Source organism: Lycium ferocissimum, chromosome 6, assembly GCF_029784015.1.
Source record: "Lycium ferocissimum isolate CSIRO_LF1 chromosome 6, AGI_CSIRO_Lferr_CH_V1, whole genome shotgun sequence".
In the NCBI taxonomy this organism is placed as follows: domain Eukaryota; kingdom Viridiplantae; phylum Streptophyta; class Magnoliopsida; order Solanales; family Solanaceae; genus Lycium; species Lycium ferocissimum.
In genome coordinates, this window is record NC_081347.1 from 32,509,311 (window position 1) to 32,525,640 (window position 16,330).

At 35.8% G+C, this 16,330-nt stretch overlaps 1 protein-coding gene across 15 annotated transcripts; it reads right to left on the minus strand.

The window, feature by feature from the left end:
• Positions 1-2,793: 2,793 nt before the first annotated feature.
• LOC132059626 (uncharacterized) lies at positions 2,794-13,684 on the minus strand. Of its 15 annotated transcripts, none has more exons than XM_059452300.1 (6): positions 7,451-7,601; positions 5,973-6,049; positions 5,520-5,744; positions 5,285-5,371; positions 5,147-5,203; positions 2,794-4,480 (listed from the first exon to the last, which is right to left on the minus strand). In XM_059452300.1, the coding sequence occupies exons 3-6, from the start codon at positions 5,740-5,742 to the stop codon at positions 4,278-4,280; spliced, it is 570 nt and encodes a 189-aa protein (XP_059308283.1). In that variant the 5' UTR covers positions 5,743-5,744; positions 5,973-6,049; positions 7,451-7,601; the 3' UTR covers positions 2,794-4,277. The 15 variants fall into 15 exon arrangements, with proteins under 15 accessions (XP_059308283.1, XP_059308281.1, XP_059308279.1 ...); XM_059452298.1 differs by having other exon boundaries at positions 5,520-5,812; XM_059452296.1 differs by lacking the exons at positions 5,520-5,744; positions 7,451-7,601 and adding an exon at positions 13,382-13,684.
• Between the last annotated feature and the right edge of the window lie 2,646 nt (positions 13,685-16,330).

The window sequence follows — 16,330 nt, forward strand, 5'->3', positions numbered from 1 at the left end:
TTTACTACCTGACATATTTTGTCTTCGCTACCATGATATTTCATGGATCCAACATTCGCAACAACTGCCAGCAGATCTTCTTCGGCAACTCATGTGGATTTGAAGTTAAAATCCAGGTATTTAAATTAGATAAGGAACATGTATGAATCTTTTCATACAATAAGAAGATGAAATAGTAAAGAGCAGTATTTGCTTACCGAATTCAGCACCTGGTACTTGTTTTTCAATATCAACAAAAGAAACTGTGTTTAATTTTGTCAGCAACGGTAACGTTACTTCTTCTTGACTATTCTCTGTAACTTCCTCGACAATGGTAAATGTATCGATGATCCATTCGTATTTGTTCAACGGTATTGAATACTGTGAAGGTTCTCTTACTTTTGCTGTTGAGATAAGATATGTGTGGAAAACTCTGAACAGGTTGTCGTAATGTGGGACTTCAGAACCATATATTACCATGGAGATTTGTTCTTCCTGCAGTTTATTAGTTAATATCAAACATGCGGTAGCTATTTAAAAATGCGATAAAGGATTTGTTGTTAAATGAAATCTTGGAGAAAAAACATTTTCGTCCTGCACAATGATCGTCTGAAATCGAACCTGCTGATATTTGCTTATTTTTGGACGGATTTTGTCGACAACCTGTATTTTACAGGTCCAATCTCTGGTGGCTGGTGTGATTTGGTTGATGGTATACCTCGGTTCCATGTCATTAGTAGCAACAACCTGCACAAATAGAATTGTAAGAACAAGTAAATGAATGAATAGTTATATAAAGAACTATTGAATATTAGAGACAACATGCATACAATAAAAATCAAGAGAATGCTTTTTTTATTATCTCGTCGTAGACTATGTTAATTGTAGAGTGATCATCGTGGTTTGTCGATGTTGGTGGTCGGATCAACACTTTGACATAGCTAGAACTCTTAGCTCTAGATAACGCAACATACAGCTGACCGTGCGAAAAAACTGGTTCGCGTAGATAAATTCCTGCGAAATCTAATTTCTGACCTTGTGCCTTATTTATAGTCATGGCAAAACATAGCCGTACGGGGAATTGTGTTCTCTTGAATGGAATCACAGATTTATCGTCTCCGGGTGATAAAAGAGGTATTCTTGGAATAAACACGTGTGTATTCTGGAAATCTCCAGTAACAATTTTAGCACCAATAACATGTGTTTTGAAATCACAACAGATCAATCGAGTACTGTTACATAATCCTTCACAACGATTCAAATTTCGTAATAATATAATTGGACAATTTTGTTTCAAAGTCAATTTGTAAGGCGGTAAGCCCGCAGGATTTAATGTATGTAGAAAATCTTCAAATTGACTCTGATCATTAGGCTCAATAGTTTCATCTATAGCAACAAATGTTTTTATTCTATTTGGAAATCCAACTATGAGCATTTCATTGATTTCATTCACAAAATCATTTTTGGTTGTTAGAATAACACGAGAATTTTGATTGCCTGCATCAGTAAACAATGCGTGCATATTTGGATAGGTCACATCAAATAAAGTGTCTAAAGATTCTTTCTCAGTTGTAAAAGGTACAATTAATGAATCTGGAATTTCGATTTTGTTGTTAAGATTTACTTTTTCCTTTCCATTTCCAATTCTCATAAGATAATTACAAAAAGCTGGATCTGTTTTTGCCCGCATATTTATAGATAACGGCAATTTTTCCAGTTGGCTCCAGATATGAGAGTATAACAAACTTTCATTAATGAAATCTTCTTTTTTCCCGTTTCGTACTACCGGAAGAGTTTGTCTAAAATCGCCTCAAAAAACGACAACCTTTCCTTCGAAAAGTTTATTCATATCCATTAGATCTTTTAAGAGTAAATCAAAAGTTTCAATCATTTTCTTTTTGGCCATCGATACTTCATCCCATACGATCAATCTTGCATCTCGGATTAACTGAGCTAATGCACTTTGTTTGCTAATATTGCAACTGAAATTTTCATCAATATCTATAGGAATTTTAAATCATGAATGTGTTGTTCGCCCACCACTGAGAAGAGATGCTGCAACACCAGATGTTGTTGTTGCAAGGGCTATATATCTTTTATTACGCACAGTGGCTAACAAAGCACGATATAAAAAAGTCTTTCCAGTCCCCCCTGGACCATCAACGAAAAAAGCTCCTGCTTTATTTGAAAATATTCTATGAATAATAGTATCATATGCTTTTCGTTGTTCTCTATTTAATTTTCTATGCAAAAATAAATCCTCTTCTGTAACATTAATATTTCTTTCAAAGTGGATTTCTTTCATTTCTCTAGCTTGGGGAGATGCTCTAATTGTTTGATCAACAAGTTTATATTCATTAATATCATGTCCCATAGAATGCAAGATATCATCTATATGATTCAACGCTCTATACCGAATATCATTTGATCTCAGATTGGGTAAAATTTTATAGTCCTCGCACATTGGCTGTTCAAACTTTTCCCACGATTCTTTTGGATTCGTAGGCTCACAATACACTAATAGTGCAGCAAATAAACGTCTCAAACTATACAGCAGTTGATAACTTATAGCTTCAGACATGCAATCAGCAAGACTGCTATCACAACGTAGCAATCCTCGTTTTTCAGCAGATTCTCTAAAAGAGCTACAATCGTTTGCATTGACCTTTAGAAGATCCTCATAAGATTTTGGACATCTTACATTCATTAGTAATAATCTTAGATAATATCGTTCTCCTTCTGTTGGATGACATGTCACAACGCGTCCAATTGCAAGACGTTGTTTGCGACGTGTCCATTTTTTATAACTGCTAGACCATACAAAATGTTCGGGAAATTCTCTATATAATAGATTCAGTCGTATAGCATCATCATTCGATGTACTCATATAAAAAAAATTCAGTTAACATTGTCATCTTAATCATGGGATTATTAAGGATAGTATTTATATCAGCATTACTTTTGAAGGACACAAATTGTTGTCCTTTCAGATGTAGCTGAAGCTGCAAGACACTTGGGTTCATTTCGCTAATGGGAAATCCAAACAAACGCCATGTAGCTTCCGGCGGTGATACCCATCTTGCAGATTGATATTCTTTTATTTCATCTATTTCTACGTTCACATCATTATTATTTACGGCAAAAGCTATTTTGTCATGTCCTTTGCAAATGTATTTGTACAGATATTTAACAACTTTAATATCTGAGCAAACTTCAACATTCATATGACAATTAAATTTGCCAAGCAAGAATGGATTGTATGGAACAACCCAAGAATTGTCTAATGGTTTTTCTCTTATCTTTACCATCTTTCCAGTATTTCTCCTTTTGTAGATTGAGCATGCATCTTTTCCTTTTAATGTCTGATCAGCAAATTGCTTTGGATAGCTAAATTTACAATAACCCTTTTTTTTCATGCATGAGTTCGTTGAATCTAGATCACCACAAGGTCCATGCATCATATGTTTAAGAACACGTTGGTATAAATCCGGTTCTTTAACTTCGTCAGGTAATTCGGCACTAATTATACTGTTATACGCCTCAGGTGTTATCAACTTGTATTCATTAGCTAATATAATAAAAAAATGTGCATGCGGTAATCCCCGTTTTTGAAATTCTATTGTGTACATATAAGCAGCAACTTTTCCGAAGATATTTCGCTTGCTTATATCTGTTTTGAGTTCTGCAATTTTAGCTCGGAATACGCGACTAATTAAATCAGGTCTATTTTGTGCTTCGTCAGTTGACAAGAGATGTTCTTTTATTTCGGGCCAAGCCGGATTACAAGTCATAGTCAAAAACAAATCTGGTTTACCAAAATGTTGTACTAATGCAATAGCATCCATTTATTGTTGTCGCATATCACGCGGTCCCCCTATAAAAGAAGCAGGAAGGAATCTTTGTTTTCCAACATTAGAAGCATTTCGTTCCCCCAGCCTTAAAATGTCACGCAACCCTTGCAATACATCCGTTCTGAATAAATCTTGGTTGAAGGAAATGAAATCTAACCTTTGGGTCTCAAGTTTTATGTATCCATCTACTGAATACTGCTGAAATACTCTACCAGTGTGTAAAATTTCATCTTCATCATCGTTTCTTATTTGAAGTTTGTAACAGTAATATTCACGAACGGAAACTGTATCCCGCCTTTTTTTCCCCTTTTGCAAGATTTTGTTTTCAATGTAAAGATATCCATCAATTGAAGATACATTTTTTATACTGGGTAATTTGTCAAGTTGAGTATGAAAATATTGTCCACTACTCCTCTCAAGCTTTCCAATTTTTTTTATTCCACAATGCTATCCATTTTGTCCATAAGGAAATATCAGTGGATACTGCAGAGCATCATAACATCCGTAATAATAATTCACTAATTGTGATCTATTATTATGTGTGTAAATTCGAATGTGAGGTGTGTGAGTAACACTATTATTATCTTGTTCAATCCATATAGCAGCAACTTCGGATGCAGTAGGAAGATTATATACCCGTTGGTCTAAACCTGAATCACATTTGAAAGCAATATAAAAAATAATCTATGTTTGGAATATCCATAAGCCTTTTAAGGAATATGGTATACGGGTTGATCTTCAAAATGTCCATTAATTTTCTAACTATGGACTCGTCAATCTTATCTGAACACATCATTCTATTACTAAGCTCATTATCATTATCTTAAAAATACAACTGCAAATTTTTAGCTTTCCCCTTAACATAAATCATCTATGAAGTGATACATTTGTCCCTGAACCCGAAATGTGTAAATACCATGATTCCTTCTTGCTAAATCTTTGTCATAACGTACACCGAGAGATGTAAAAGCAAACATATTATTGTATGTTCTAATAAATGTCGAAAATGTTCTGATTCTTCGCAGCTTCCAAAATATAGGTTTCGTAATTCTTCAGGTAACTTATGTGACACCAATTTAACTGAACCTTACACTACAGCAAAATCCAGCTGATTCATACTCAAAATTAAACGCATGACATAATTTGCATCTTGTAACTTTTTTAAGTGGAACGTAGGATGTTCGAAGTTCACTAATATGCAAAACATTTCTATTTCGAGATTTAGCACCTGTAATTTTAGAAAGTACCAAAATTAAGAATGAAACAGGAAACAAGTATTAATAATAATAGAGCTGAGTATCTGCAGAAACCTTTACCTTTAATTGTTTGAGATGGTATATTATGTTGGTCATTACAGGTACGCGATGTTGAGCCTAAAAGGGAAAAATATTTATTATCTATATATGAATATACATTTAATTACTAAAAATTGAAAACTTTGTAGGTGGACCTACCTTTCTCAAAAACAGAAGATGGGCGAACAATAGTACTTTCGTCGTGACAAGTATTTATGATAGAACAGACATCATGTTCAGTAGTTGCTATCAGAGGTGAAACGTAAATAATTTTAGTCAGTAGGAATGCAAAGCAAAGAAAGGCAGACAGTTGAGAAAAGTACTATGTGTGCGCTATATCGTTTTATATCTGCGCACGTATGAGTTGAGGCAATATATTTTGGCCACCCCTAACCTGATTTTAAATTTTCATGGCGTCTCGCTGCTGCAAGGCTATTTTGCTCATCATAATCAGCTGGTTCTTTTCGAAATGAAGCTGACGGCTCAACTGATTCTACAGTTGTGGGGTTCGTAGGAATACATTGGCGTTTCGACCGTTTTCTTTTTAGCTGTTTTTCTAATAGTTGTACATCCTTTTCATTAACCTGCATCTGGTCGGTTGTTTTATTCCGATCCATATCTTTGTTGCTATATTTTTTTCCAAGTACAAAAGTCAGTGAATAAGTTTTTGCTTTGTATTCCACTGACCTATGTAGTAACAGTAAGCATTCTAAATATTAGAAATCCATGGAAAGCAATAATAACGAAACAATCACAGATAACGAAGAATAACTTTATTAGAACTGAGATTTGGAGCATCAAAAAACTAGTCAAGTAATCAACTTACTGAAAACGCTAAGTTACTTACTTGTCGTCAATACTGGCGAACAATAGATGGTGCAGTGATTTATTATCTCGTCTTCACCAAATCAACCAAGTTGTCACCTATAACAGAAATTGCAAACATTATTTCGCTGCATATTCTTCAGCGAGAATAAACAACTGAATTCGAGAACAAATAGCAGACGAAGTACAAGAAATCATATTTGTTGTGATGTAAGATGCAATTTTTTTTTTTAGTCCATGTTCCACTTGAAGCCGAAGTAAAAAAATTTCACTCTATGTTCCTTTTATAGTCGACGACTTTGTATATGCCCGCACATCCAAAAAGAAATCACATAATTCAAACATTTTGTAAGAAAGTGCACAGTCGAAGCACGATGACAAACAATCTTGTATAAAGGCTGCAGTTGAAAGCTACAAATATAAATGGCAATTCAACAACATATGAGGTTGGAAATAATTTTCATTGTTGTGATAAAGATATAAAAATGAATACATAGAAGAAGATGTGTGCAGCAATCTAAGAAAAGCTACTACATTTTTATCTATTTCGAATGAAGCATGTCACAACCTCCTCTGTTTGTACTTATTTAGTGGTCGAATCAAGTTAGTAACAAGCAGATAAAACTTCATCTGATATAGGTAATAAAAAGAAAAGTTCTTAAGTATTGCAGTAGCTCCCTCTTATCTCTTTCATTTTACTTTCTTTTTCCGTTTTCTCTGCTACTCCATCATTTTCCACATTACTCTACCTTCTCATTTTACTGTCATCCGTTAATTTCATCTTCTCCCGACGATAGTAAAATGCTAAGACTACTCGGACAGAATATTACAAGAACAGAAATCTTCCATACAAAAACTGAAAGAATGGATTCCTTATTTACAAAGTATATATTATTGTCTAAACCTGTTAATATAAGGTCCGACAAGCGAAGCGTAGAAAAATCACAAAGCAGGGACTCCAAAACAACAACATCAAGGAAATCAGCCCAAAATCAGAGACCACCAAAAAGAAATAACATATAGAAGCTAAGGAAATAAAGCCGGTTATTTAACATTCTGTGGCAAACACCAATGTAAAAGTCTGAGAATTTCAAACCTTTCCTTAGGCAAAGGCCTTAATAAGCAAATCGACAAGCTGATCATTATATGAACGATGAACCAGAATCAGTTCATTGGATTGTTTAACTTCTAGACTAAAATGAAACCTGATTTTGATCTACTTGGCCTAATTTTGCATCTCTATTCTTTGCACTTTTAAATAAAATACAAAGGCCTATGGTATCTTTCAAGTATCTGAGAGTTTTTATTGTTGCTGGAAAATATTTTTCACAGGGAGAATGCGTATACCGAGATAAATACTCACAAAAAAACGTAATATCTTAGAAAAATCACAAAACCGGGACTCCAAAACAACAACATCAACGAAATCAGCCCAAAATCAGAGACCACCAAAAAGAAATAATATATAGAAGCTAAGGGAAACAAAGCAAGAGAATTCACATATGCTAAAGTAAAGAAGATGGAAAGCGAGAGCAACACAGTATTTTCTTTGAGAAAACAGAAAAGTGAGAGCTGAACTTATGAATTGATCCTTGTGGGTAAATAAAAGGACAGATTACATTACAGCAATATAAATGAGATTGGCTTTATCCACACAGTTGGAAATAATATTTCCGGTGAGCATTCCGATGATGATTCAAGAAGAAATCGAGAAGATGAGTTAAAAGAAGAAGGTGAGTTGATGAAGTGAAACATAGTGAATGTTTGGTCTGATTTTTTACAAGTTTGACATCTGTTGGATCTATTACTTTGGGCCAACATATTCCTCATCTTACTGGGCTGAACGAATGGGCAAAACAACAAAGAAGAAGGCCCAACTCTTGCACACACAGCAGCCCAATAATATTAAAGAGGCATAGGATAGTTATTGTATACATAGTTACATAGAGTAAATGACACTTTTGATTCTCTATGAGCTGTACATAATCCATAATGAGTTAGTTACATAGTACAAAATATTTAGCATTTAGTCCCTAGGACAATTGTATAAAATCAGATATACAGTGTACAAATTGGATCATCAATTTTAGAAGGAAATTTCCAAATCAGTCTCTCAATATTCTAACATGGTATCAGAGCATTAAGGAGCTCGATCCTGGAATCCTTCATCATCACTGTCAATCTTCTTCTTCTTCTTCAAATAAGGAACCTATAACTCGAAATTTCAATCAATATGGATGAAACGAAACACCGGTTGTTGTTGGAACGACTTCATTGTTGGAAAAAGACGATGTGACGAATGTCATGATGCAAGTCACCCAGCTACTGCTAACAACTTGATTCGCACAAATGACCTTGGTTCACTCCATTTTTGATGGAAAGGGATTTCCAGGTTGGAGAAGGTCTGTCCTCATAGCTTTATCTGCTAAGAGGAAACTTGGATTCATTAATGGATCTTACACTGCACCAGATCAGAATTCTTCAGATTATCCCCAATGGAGCTGCTGTAATGATATGGTTACAGCATGGTTACTAAACTCAGTCTCAAAAGACATCAGGGATAGTGTTATATATTCCAAATCAGCAAAGGATCTATGGATCAACTTAGAGCAAAGGTTTGGAAAGTCGAATGGAAGCGCTACATCATAAAAAAAGAGCTAAGTGTGTTAGTACAGGGAAACACAGATGTCTCGGGGTATTTTACCAAACTGAAAAAATTATGGGATGAGCTAGACTCATTGAACTCAGATATAGTGTGTACCTGTGACTGCATTTGTGAAGGGAAGAAGAAACTAGCCAAATCTCTAGAAGATCAAAGGATGATTCAATTCTTAATGGGATTAAATGATGTGTATTCACATGCTAGAAGAAACATACTGATGCTAAACCCCCTACCTAGCATGGATCATGCATACTCTTTGTTATTACAAGATGAAAACCAAAGAGAGATATATGTCAATGCACAGATTCCATCAGATTCAAGTTCATTCATGGTAGCAAATCAGGGAAGGAACATTCAGAAAGTTGGAAACCAAATGCAAAACCAGGGAAGGTACAGAAATGCACCACCATCACAAAGGTTTGGAAATTCTTTACAGAAACCAACCTATGCACCTAAGAAGTTTAGGAAGAAGAGCAAATACAACCCAAATGTGACTTGCACATATTGTCACAAAGTGGGACACACTGAAGATGACTGCTACAGGTTACATGGTTTTCCTGAGGATTTTCAATTCACCAATCAGAAAGGAGATGGAACACAAGCAAGAGCAAATGCAGGAATAATTGAAGAAGTACAGGAGAATTTTGCAATGCAAAATGAATCTCTTTACACGTAGTCAAATGCGATTCGGTAAAAGAGCGATGCACGAAATAGCAAAAATGGTCTATAAAAAGCGGTGCGGTACTGGGAAAACAAGCACATCTAATCCAGAGATCAATGCCAATGCTTGTGCTGGTACAATTTTAAAATATTCAGGCTCTTGTTTATCTATTCATAATTCTAAAACTTGGATTATAGATTCAGGGGCATCAGAACATATGTGTTTTGATTCATCTTCTTTTTCATCATTAATTGCACTTCCTATTCCAGTTAAGATCAATCTGCCTAATTCTTTTAGGATAATTGTCACACATACAGGAAGTGTACCCATTCTACACAATCTTACTCTTAAGAATGTGCTCTATGTCCCAGATTTTAAGTACAATCTTCTCTCTGTCAATAGGTTATGTATTCAACTTACTTGCTCAGTATTTTTTACATCCACTGAGTGTATATTGCAGGATTATTCCTTGAGGAGAGTCAGAGCTTTTGGTGAAGTGAAGGAGGGACTATATCTCTTACATCCTAGAGTGTCAAGTATTAAGAGTTTAAGCAATGAAACTGTTTTTTCAATTCAAAAAGGAAGTGATTCCAATAGTTTATGTAGCCTTTCTTTAAATCCAGTTTGTGTCAATGTTGTCTCAGATGTAAAGCTTTGGCATGTTAGGCTTGGGCATTTGCCCTTCTCAGTAATGAAAAAGTTCCATTTCATTCATTTTCCTGTAAATTTTGAATATGTGTGTGACATATGCCCAAAAGCTAAGCAAACCAGGTCATCTTTTCCTATCAGCCATATAAAGTCTACTAGAATTTTTTAGCTGATTCACATAGACACATGGGAGCCATATAAGCACCCCACTCATGATGGATATAGATACTTTCTTACTATAGTTGATGACTACAGTAGAGGAACCTGGACCTTTTTATTAACAAATAAAAGTAATGCTTTTCCTGTTCTCAAAACATTTTTGTCTATGGTAGAAAGACAGTTTGAGGTTCATGTTAAGAGCATCAGATCTGATAATGCTCTTGAGTTAGGAAGAGGTTCACTTGAAGCAATTTTCTTAAAAGAAAAGGGAATTTTTCATCAAAGAAGCTGCACTGCCACCCCACAACAAAATGGGGTGGTGGAGAGAAAACATAGACATCTCTTGGAACTTGCTAGAGGATTATTTTTTCAATCTAAATTACCCATATCCTATTGGGGTGAATGTATTTTGACTGCTACACATTTGATCAATAGAATGCCTTCTAAAGTTCTCAAAGGGAAGAGTCCTTATCAGGTCCTATTTGGGAGAAAACCATGTTATATTTTCCTGAAGTCTTTTGGATGCCTCTGTTATGCATCTACCTTGTCCCAAGGAAGGGGAAAATTTGATGAAAGGGCAAGAAAATGTGTTTTCCTGGGTTATCCTACTAACCAGAAAGGTTACAAAGTTCTGGATCTAGAGACAAAACAAATTCTAGTTTCCCGAGATGTGCATTTCTATGAAGAAATATTCCCTTTCATGACAAATGAAGCTACAACATCCACCTCTCACACTCACTTCCCCGAACCTGATATAACCATTGATCCAGACCCTCATTCATTTCTACATCTACCACAGTCTAATCCTACCCCATCAGACACAACCAGTGATAATTCTTTCTCCTCACAACACCCACAAACACCACCCACTGAACTAGGATCACCCAGTCTACCACTACCATCACCTACTTCTCCTACTTTCCCACATAATCCCATTTCTGTTCCCACCAGAAAGAGTGATAGACTTTCTCACCAACCTGCCTATTTAAAGGATTACATCTGCAATAGTATTTATCTCACAGACATCACTCATCCTTTTCTCTCACAACCCTCTGACCCTCCTATTCACTCTTTCCATGCACTGTCTACTACTAACCATAATGTCCTCCATGCCATTTCCTTTTTAACTGAACCAAAGAGTTTCTCAGAAGCATCTATGCACCCAGGATGGAAGGAAGCTATGAAAGCTGAAATTTCTGCCGTAGAATTTAACCACACTTGGGAGGTGGTGGAGCTTCCTAAGGGAAAGAAAGCTTTACCTTGCAAATAGGTGTACAAGATAAAGCATAATTCTGATGGTTCAATTGAAAGACTCAAAGCTCGTTTAGTTGTGAGGGGGGATATTCAAAGGGAGGGAATTGACTACAATGAAACATTCTCCCCAGTGGTAAAGATGACCACAGTGAGGTGTTTGTTGGCTGTAGCAGTAAAGAAAGGATGGGGTGTTTCTCAATTGGATGTCAACAATGCATTTTTGCATGGAGACCTGCAGGAGGAAGTTTTCATGAAATTTCCTGCAGGTATTTCTCCTCCTAGTCCTAATCATGCTTACCTACTCAGGAAATCACTCTATGGACTCAAGTAAGCCTCCAGGCAGTGGTATGCCAGACTTGCAGGAGCTTTAAGTTTTAAAGGGTATTCAGCTTCTTTCAACGACTACTCTCTATTTTTTAAGAAGACAGGTGATCTTATCGCTATAATTGCAGTCTATGTCGATGATATCCTACTAACAGGTAATCACCAAGAGGAAATTACTCAGATTCAGCTATTTTTGAACACAGAATTTAAAGTCAAAAACTTAAGGGATATTCATTATTTCTTGGGCATGGAGGTTTTCCGAGAGCCACATGGATTTATCATTAATCAGCAAAAATTTACCTCAGATCTCTTACTTGAGTTCGATTGCTCTCATCTTCCCAAAGTTTCTTCTCCAATTGACCCTGCACACAAATTTGACACTAAAAATCAAATCTTGCTCAATGATCCTACAATCTACAGACATTTAGTAGGTAAATTGAACTATCTAACCAATACCAGACCTGATTTATCCTTTGCTGTGCTCAAACTCAGTCAATACATGCAAAACCCTACCGTTGAACACTTCTCTGCTGCACTCCGAGTGCTCAAATACCTTTCTCTGAACCCCACACAAGGGATTTATCTCTCCTCAGCACCCTCGTTCACGTTGAGTGCCTATTGCGATGCAGATTGGGGTTCTTGCCCTCTTTCTCGCAAATCCGTGTCTGGTTTCTACATTACCCTTGGAGGAGCACCCATTTCGTGGAAATCCAAGAAACAGGCATCAATCTCTCTCTCCTCTGCCGAAGCAGAGTATAGATCGATGCGATGGGTGACGGCTGAAATTACTTGGTTGCTTCGTCTTCTTGAAGATTTTTCTCTCACACCATCTTTGCCGGTACCCATACACTCCGATAGCCAGGCGGCTATTCACATTGCTCGGAACCCCGTTTTTCATGAACGGACTAAGCATGTCGAGATCGACTGCCATTTTGTCCGCCAACAGTTCTTATCAGGGTTGATCTCACTCTCGTATGTTCCCTCAAATTTTCAGATCGCCGACATTTTCACCAAGCCCCTATCTGGGGTTTCTCACCGTGAAATGCTATCCAAGTTGGGGGTTTCTCCTCTCCCCTCCAACTTGAGGGGGGATGTTGGAAATAATATTTCCGGTGAGCATTCCGATGATGATTCAAGAAGAAATCGAGAAGATGAGTTAAAGAAGAAGGTGAGTTGATGAAGTGAAACATAGTGAATGTTTGGTCGATTTTTTACAAGTTTGACATCTCGTTGGATCTATTACTTTGGTCAACATATTCCTCATCTTCTTTGGGTAACGAATGGGCAAAACAACAAAGAGAGAAGGCCCTCTTGCACACACAACGATAATATTAAAGAGGCATAGGATAGTTATTGTATACATAGTTACATAGAGTAAATGACACTTTTGATTCTCTGTAATTTCATACATAATCCATAATGAGTTAGTTACATAGTACAAAATATTTAGCATTTAGTCCCTAGGACAATTGTATAAAATCAGATATACAGTGTACAAATTGGATCATCAATTTTAGAAGGAAATTTCCAAATCAGTCTCTCAATATTCTAACACATATCTTATTTTTGAGCTGATCCCTTACGGCCGGCGGGGGGGGGGGCGGGGGGGGGGGGGGGGGGGTTCACTTATGTAGTTGTATTTATCCATTCAGGCACAACAAATTGAGCTGAGTTATATTTTTTGCAGGCTGATCTCATTAGCTTTATCATCTGATTCACTTACGTAAACACCCTCATGGGCCCATCATAACCACACAACCAAGTGAAATAATTAGGAACATTTAGGGTGTTGAATAAATTAAAGCTGAGAGTTCAATGACTTCAATCCATTGTACGTGACGTACAAAAGGCGGCAGCAGCCAGAAATAGCAAATACCAACAACACCCTTGAAGCAGCTGGTTAAGGCCAGGCTTTTCAGGCACTCAAAGAAACAGTATGATGTCAAAAGCATAGATGTACAACCAAGGCAATGCAAACAGGAAAGGAAATCCCTAAAACACCCCTAACCTAAGGTGAATAAGGAGCTCAAGTGTCTCTTCTATATAAGTAGTAAAGTAATATGATATAAACCTGTGTACCGTAAATTTGTAATGATTATATATATATACAAGTATTTGCATCATATCCGTAGTTACATATTAAAGCTAAAGCTAGAATACGTATCACTATTTATACCAAATCGAAAAATATTTCTTCGCGTTCAATGCTGCGCAAAATCAGTAATTAAAAGCTAAAGTTAGAATACATATCACTTAACCAGGATTAAATATGTATACATGAGGATAAATATTACTTCCCCGTCTCAATTTTTGTGATATAGTTTGAATAGGCACAGAGTTTAAGAAAGAGATGAAAACTTTTGAAACTTGTAGTATAAAATAAGCCATATATATTTGTGTGATAGTAAATTATTTCATTAAGAGTAAAAGTGAAAGTTTCAAGTTAAATTATTTCTAAATATGGAAATGTATCATTCTTTTTTAGATAGACTAAAAAGGAAAGTGACATAAATTGAAACAAAGGGGTATCTATTAATTAAATAATTTTCTATAAACACCCACTAAATATAAGATTTTGACCAACGGTGCAAATATCCCTCAACTTTGCGATTTACAGCAATTATATACCTCGTCAAAAAAGTAACGCATATATACCCCTGCAGTTACACAAATGGTACGAATATGTCCTTTTCGTTGATATAATTTTTTTAAAAAACTATTTAGCTTGTTTTTTAATTAAGAAATGTTACATGGCTTTAGGAAAAATAAGTATACCCATTTTTTAAAGCAACGACATCTTTTTAATTAAAAAATAAGCTAAATAATTTTTTTTAAAAAAAATTGTCAACAAAAAGGGTATATTTGCGCCATCTGGGTAATGATATGGGTATATATAAACCATTTTTTTAACGAAAAATATATCTACTCTAAATCACAAAGTTGAGGAATATATTTACACCTATTTGTCTAAGTTTTTTTTATTAATTTTTTCCTTACTCATCTCCCTTTGTTTTCTTGATGACTCGAACTCAAAACTATTAAATTGGAGATGGACCGTACTTATCATCTGACGACCCTTTTGCCTATTAAAATCATAACAAAACAACAAAAAGATGACTAAAAAGAAAACAGAAATAGAGAGTAGATGTGGGAGAAATGACTCGACAATGAGCATGAGCATGGCAATAATTAATGAATAGATCTCCTTCTCTCTCTCTCTCGGACCGGAAGATAATAAGCCGCCGAATAAGTCACGTGACTTTTGTTATTTTTTAGAACCGACCATACCTCATCCCCGCCACTGTATCTTTGACCGTCCACGTGTCCTTTCTAAAGTCCCTCTTTCTCATTCTATTTTCCAGTGATTTGATTGTATAATGAAACAAAAGTGATGTCTTGGTTATCGTATTTGCTTTCGAGTTATGACTTTGAAACAGTACCCCCACCAATGGGATCCTCCTATATTCATTCTTTTGGTCTCCCACCTTTCACCCATGCAGAATTCTTGAAGATTTATACGTCACGTGTTTTATCAAAATTAAGATGCATGAATTTAATATATATTTAAATATTAAACTTTTGTTAATAAATTTGAATACTAATTTGGATATTAATATATTGTATTAAAATCTGAATACTAAAAAATTAAAATTATTTTTTAATATCAAAATATAAAAAAAATCTTTATATATATATAGTAAGCGTAAATGTCATGGATCATGCGAGGCGCGCTAACCTCCTCCCCTTGGTGGGCGAGCCATCAGGATAACTACGCTTAATTTGATACGACGTACGGAATAAATACTTTTATTATAAGAAATTCCCAAATGCGGTCTAGACTCATACAGAGCACAGAAGTTTACAATTTGAATAGATAGCGGACTCGAACCGGATACGACTTGTTTAAGGATAGAGAACAACGAAATCTAAGGAGAGACTACAGGTTGCAATAGCTCACCCAAACGTCTTTGACGAATGCCTCGAAACGGTCGTGAGACTCCGAACATCACTCGAAATAACTGCACTCCGGAAGGAGTGTAGCAAGAGTAGTATGAGCACAACACTAGGCTCGTAGGTATCATAGGCCGACTAAGACTTGGCACAATTGGGTTTAGATGCTATAACATAAAAGATGACTTGTTCTGTGGATATGGATTCATATTGACTTGTACTTGTTGGTTTATATGTTTTTCTTGCTTGTTGTCTTTATATACGTTATCTAGTCTTAGTCGACTATGATACCTACCGGTCGTTGTTTGTCTTGACCTACACTATTTGCATTCTTTTATGAATGCGGAGTACCCAGTGAGATCGATTTCTACTCTTCGTGGCTAATATTCGAGGATTTCGGTTGAGTCCTTCAGGATGAGCATGAGGACGATCGATGCCGATGACTCTTTTTATCCTTATGTCTTGTTTCATTCTGGGACATGATCTTTTAGGCTACTATGTATTATATGACTCAGACTTATAGTATTTAGTTAGATGCTCTTGTATGACCTGACCAGATACTGGGGTTGGATTCTCATTATTTCTATATTTCTTTATATTATTATCGTGAGACCTACGTTATTTTATCTTCTTAAAAAAACTTTATTTATATATTTTTGATTGTTGGAATAAGGGTTCGCCTGCCGGAGTGGGAAGGTAGGTGCCCGCACGACTTAGTGAA

Bases quoted from the DNA above. Each gene is read 5' to 3' on its own strand.
- LOC132059626 (XM_059452297.1), bottom strand. From the start codon at position 3,824: ATGGATGCTATTGCATTAGTACAACATTTTGGTAAACCAGATTTGTTT.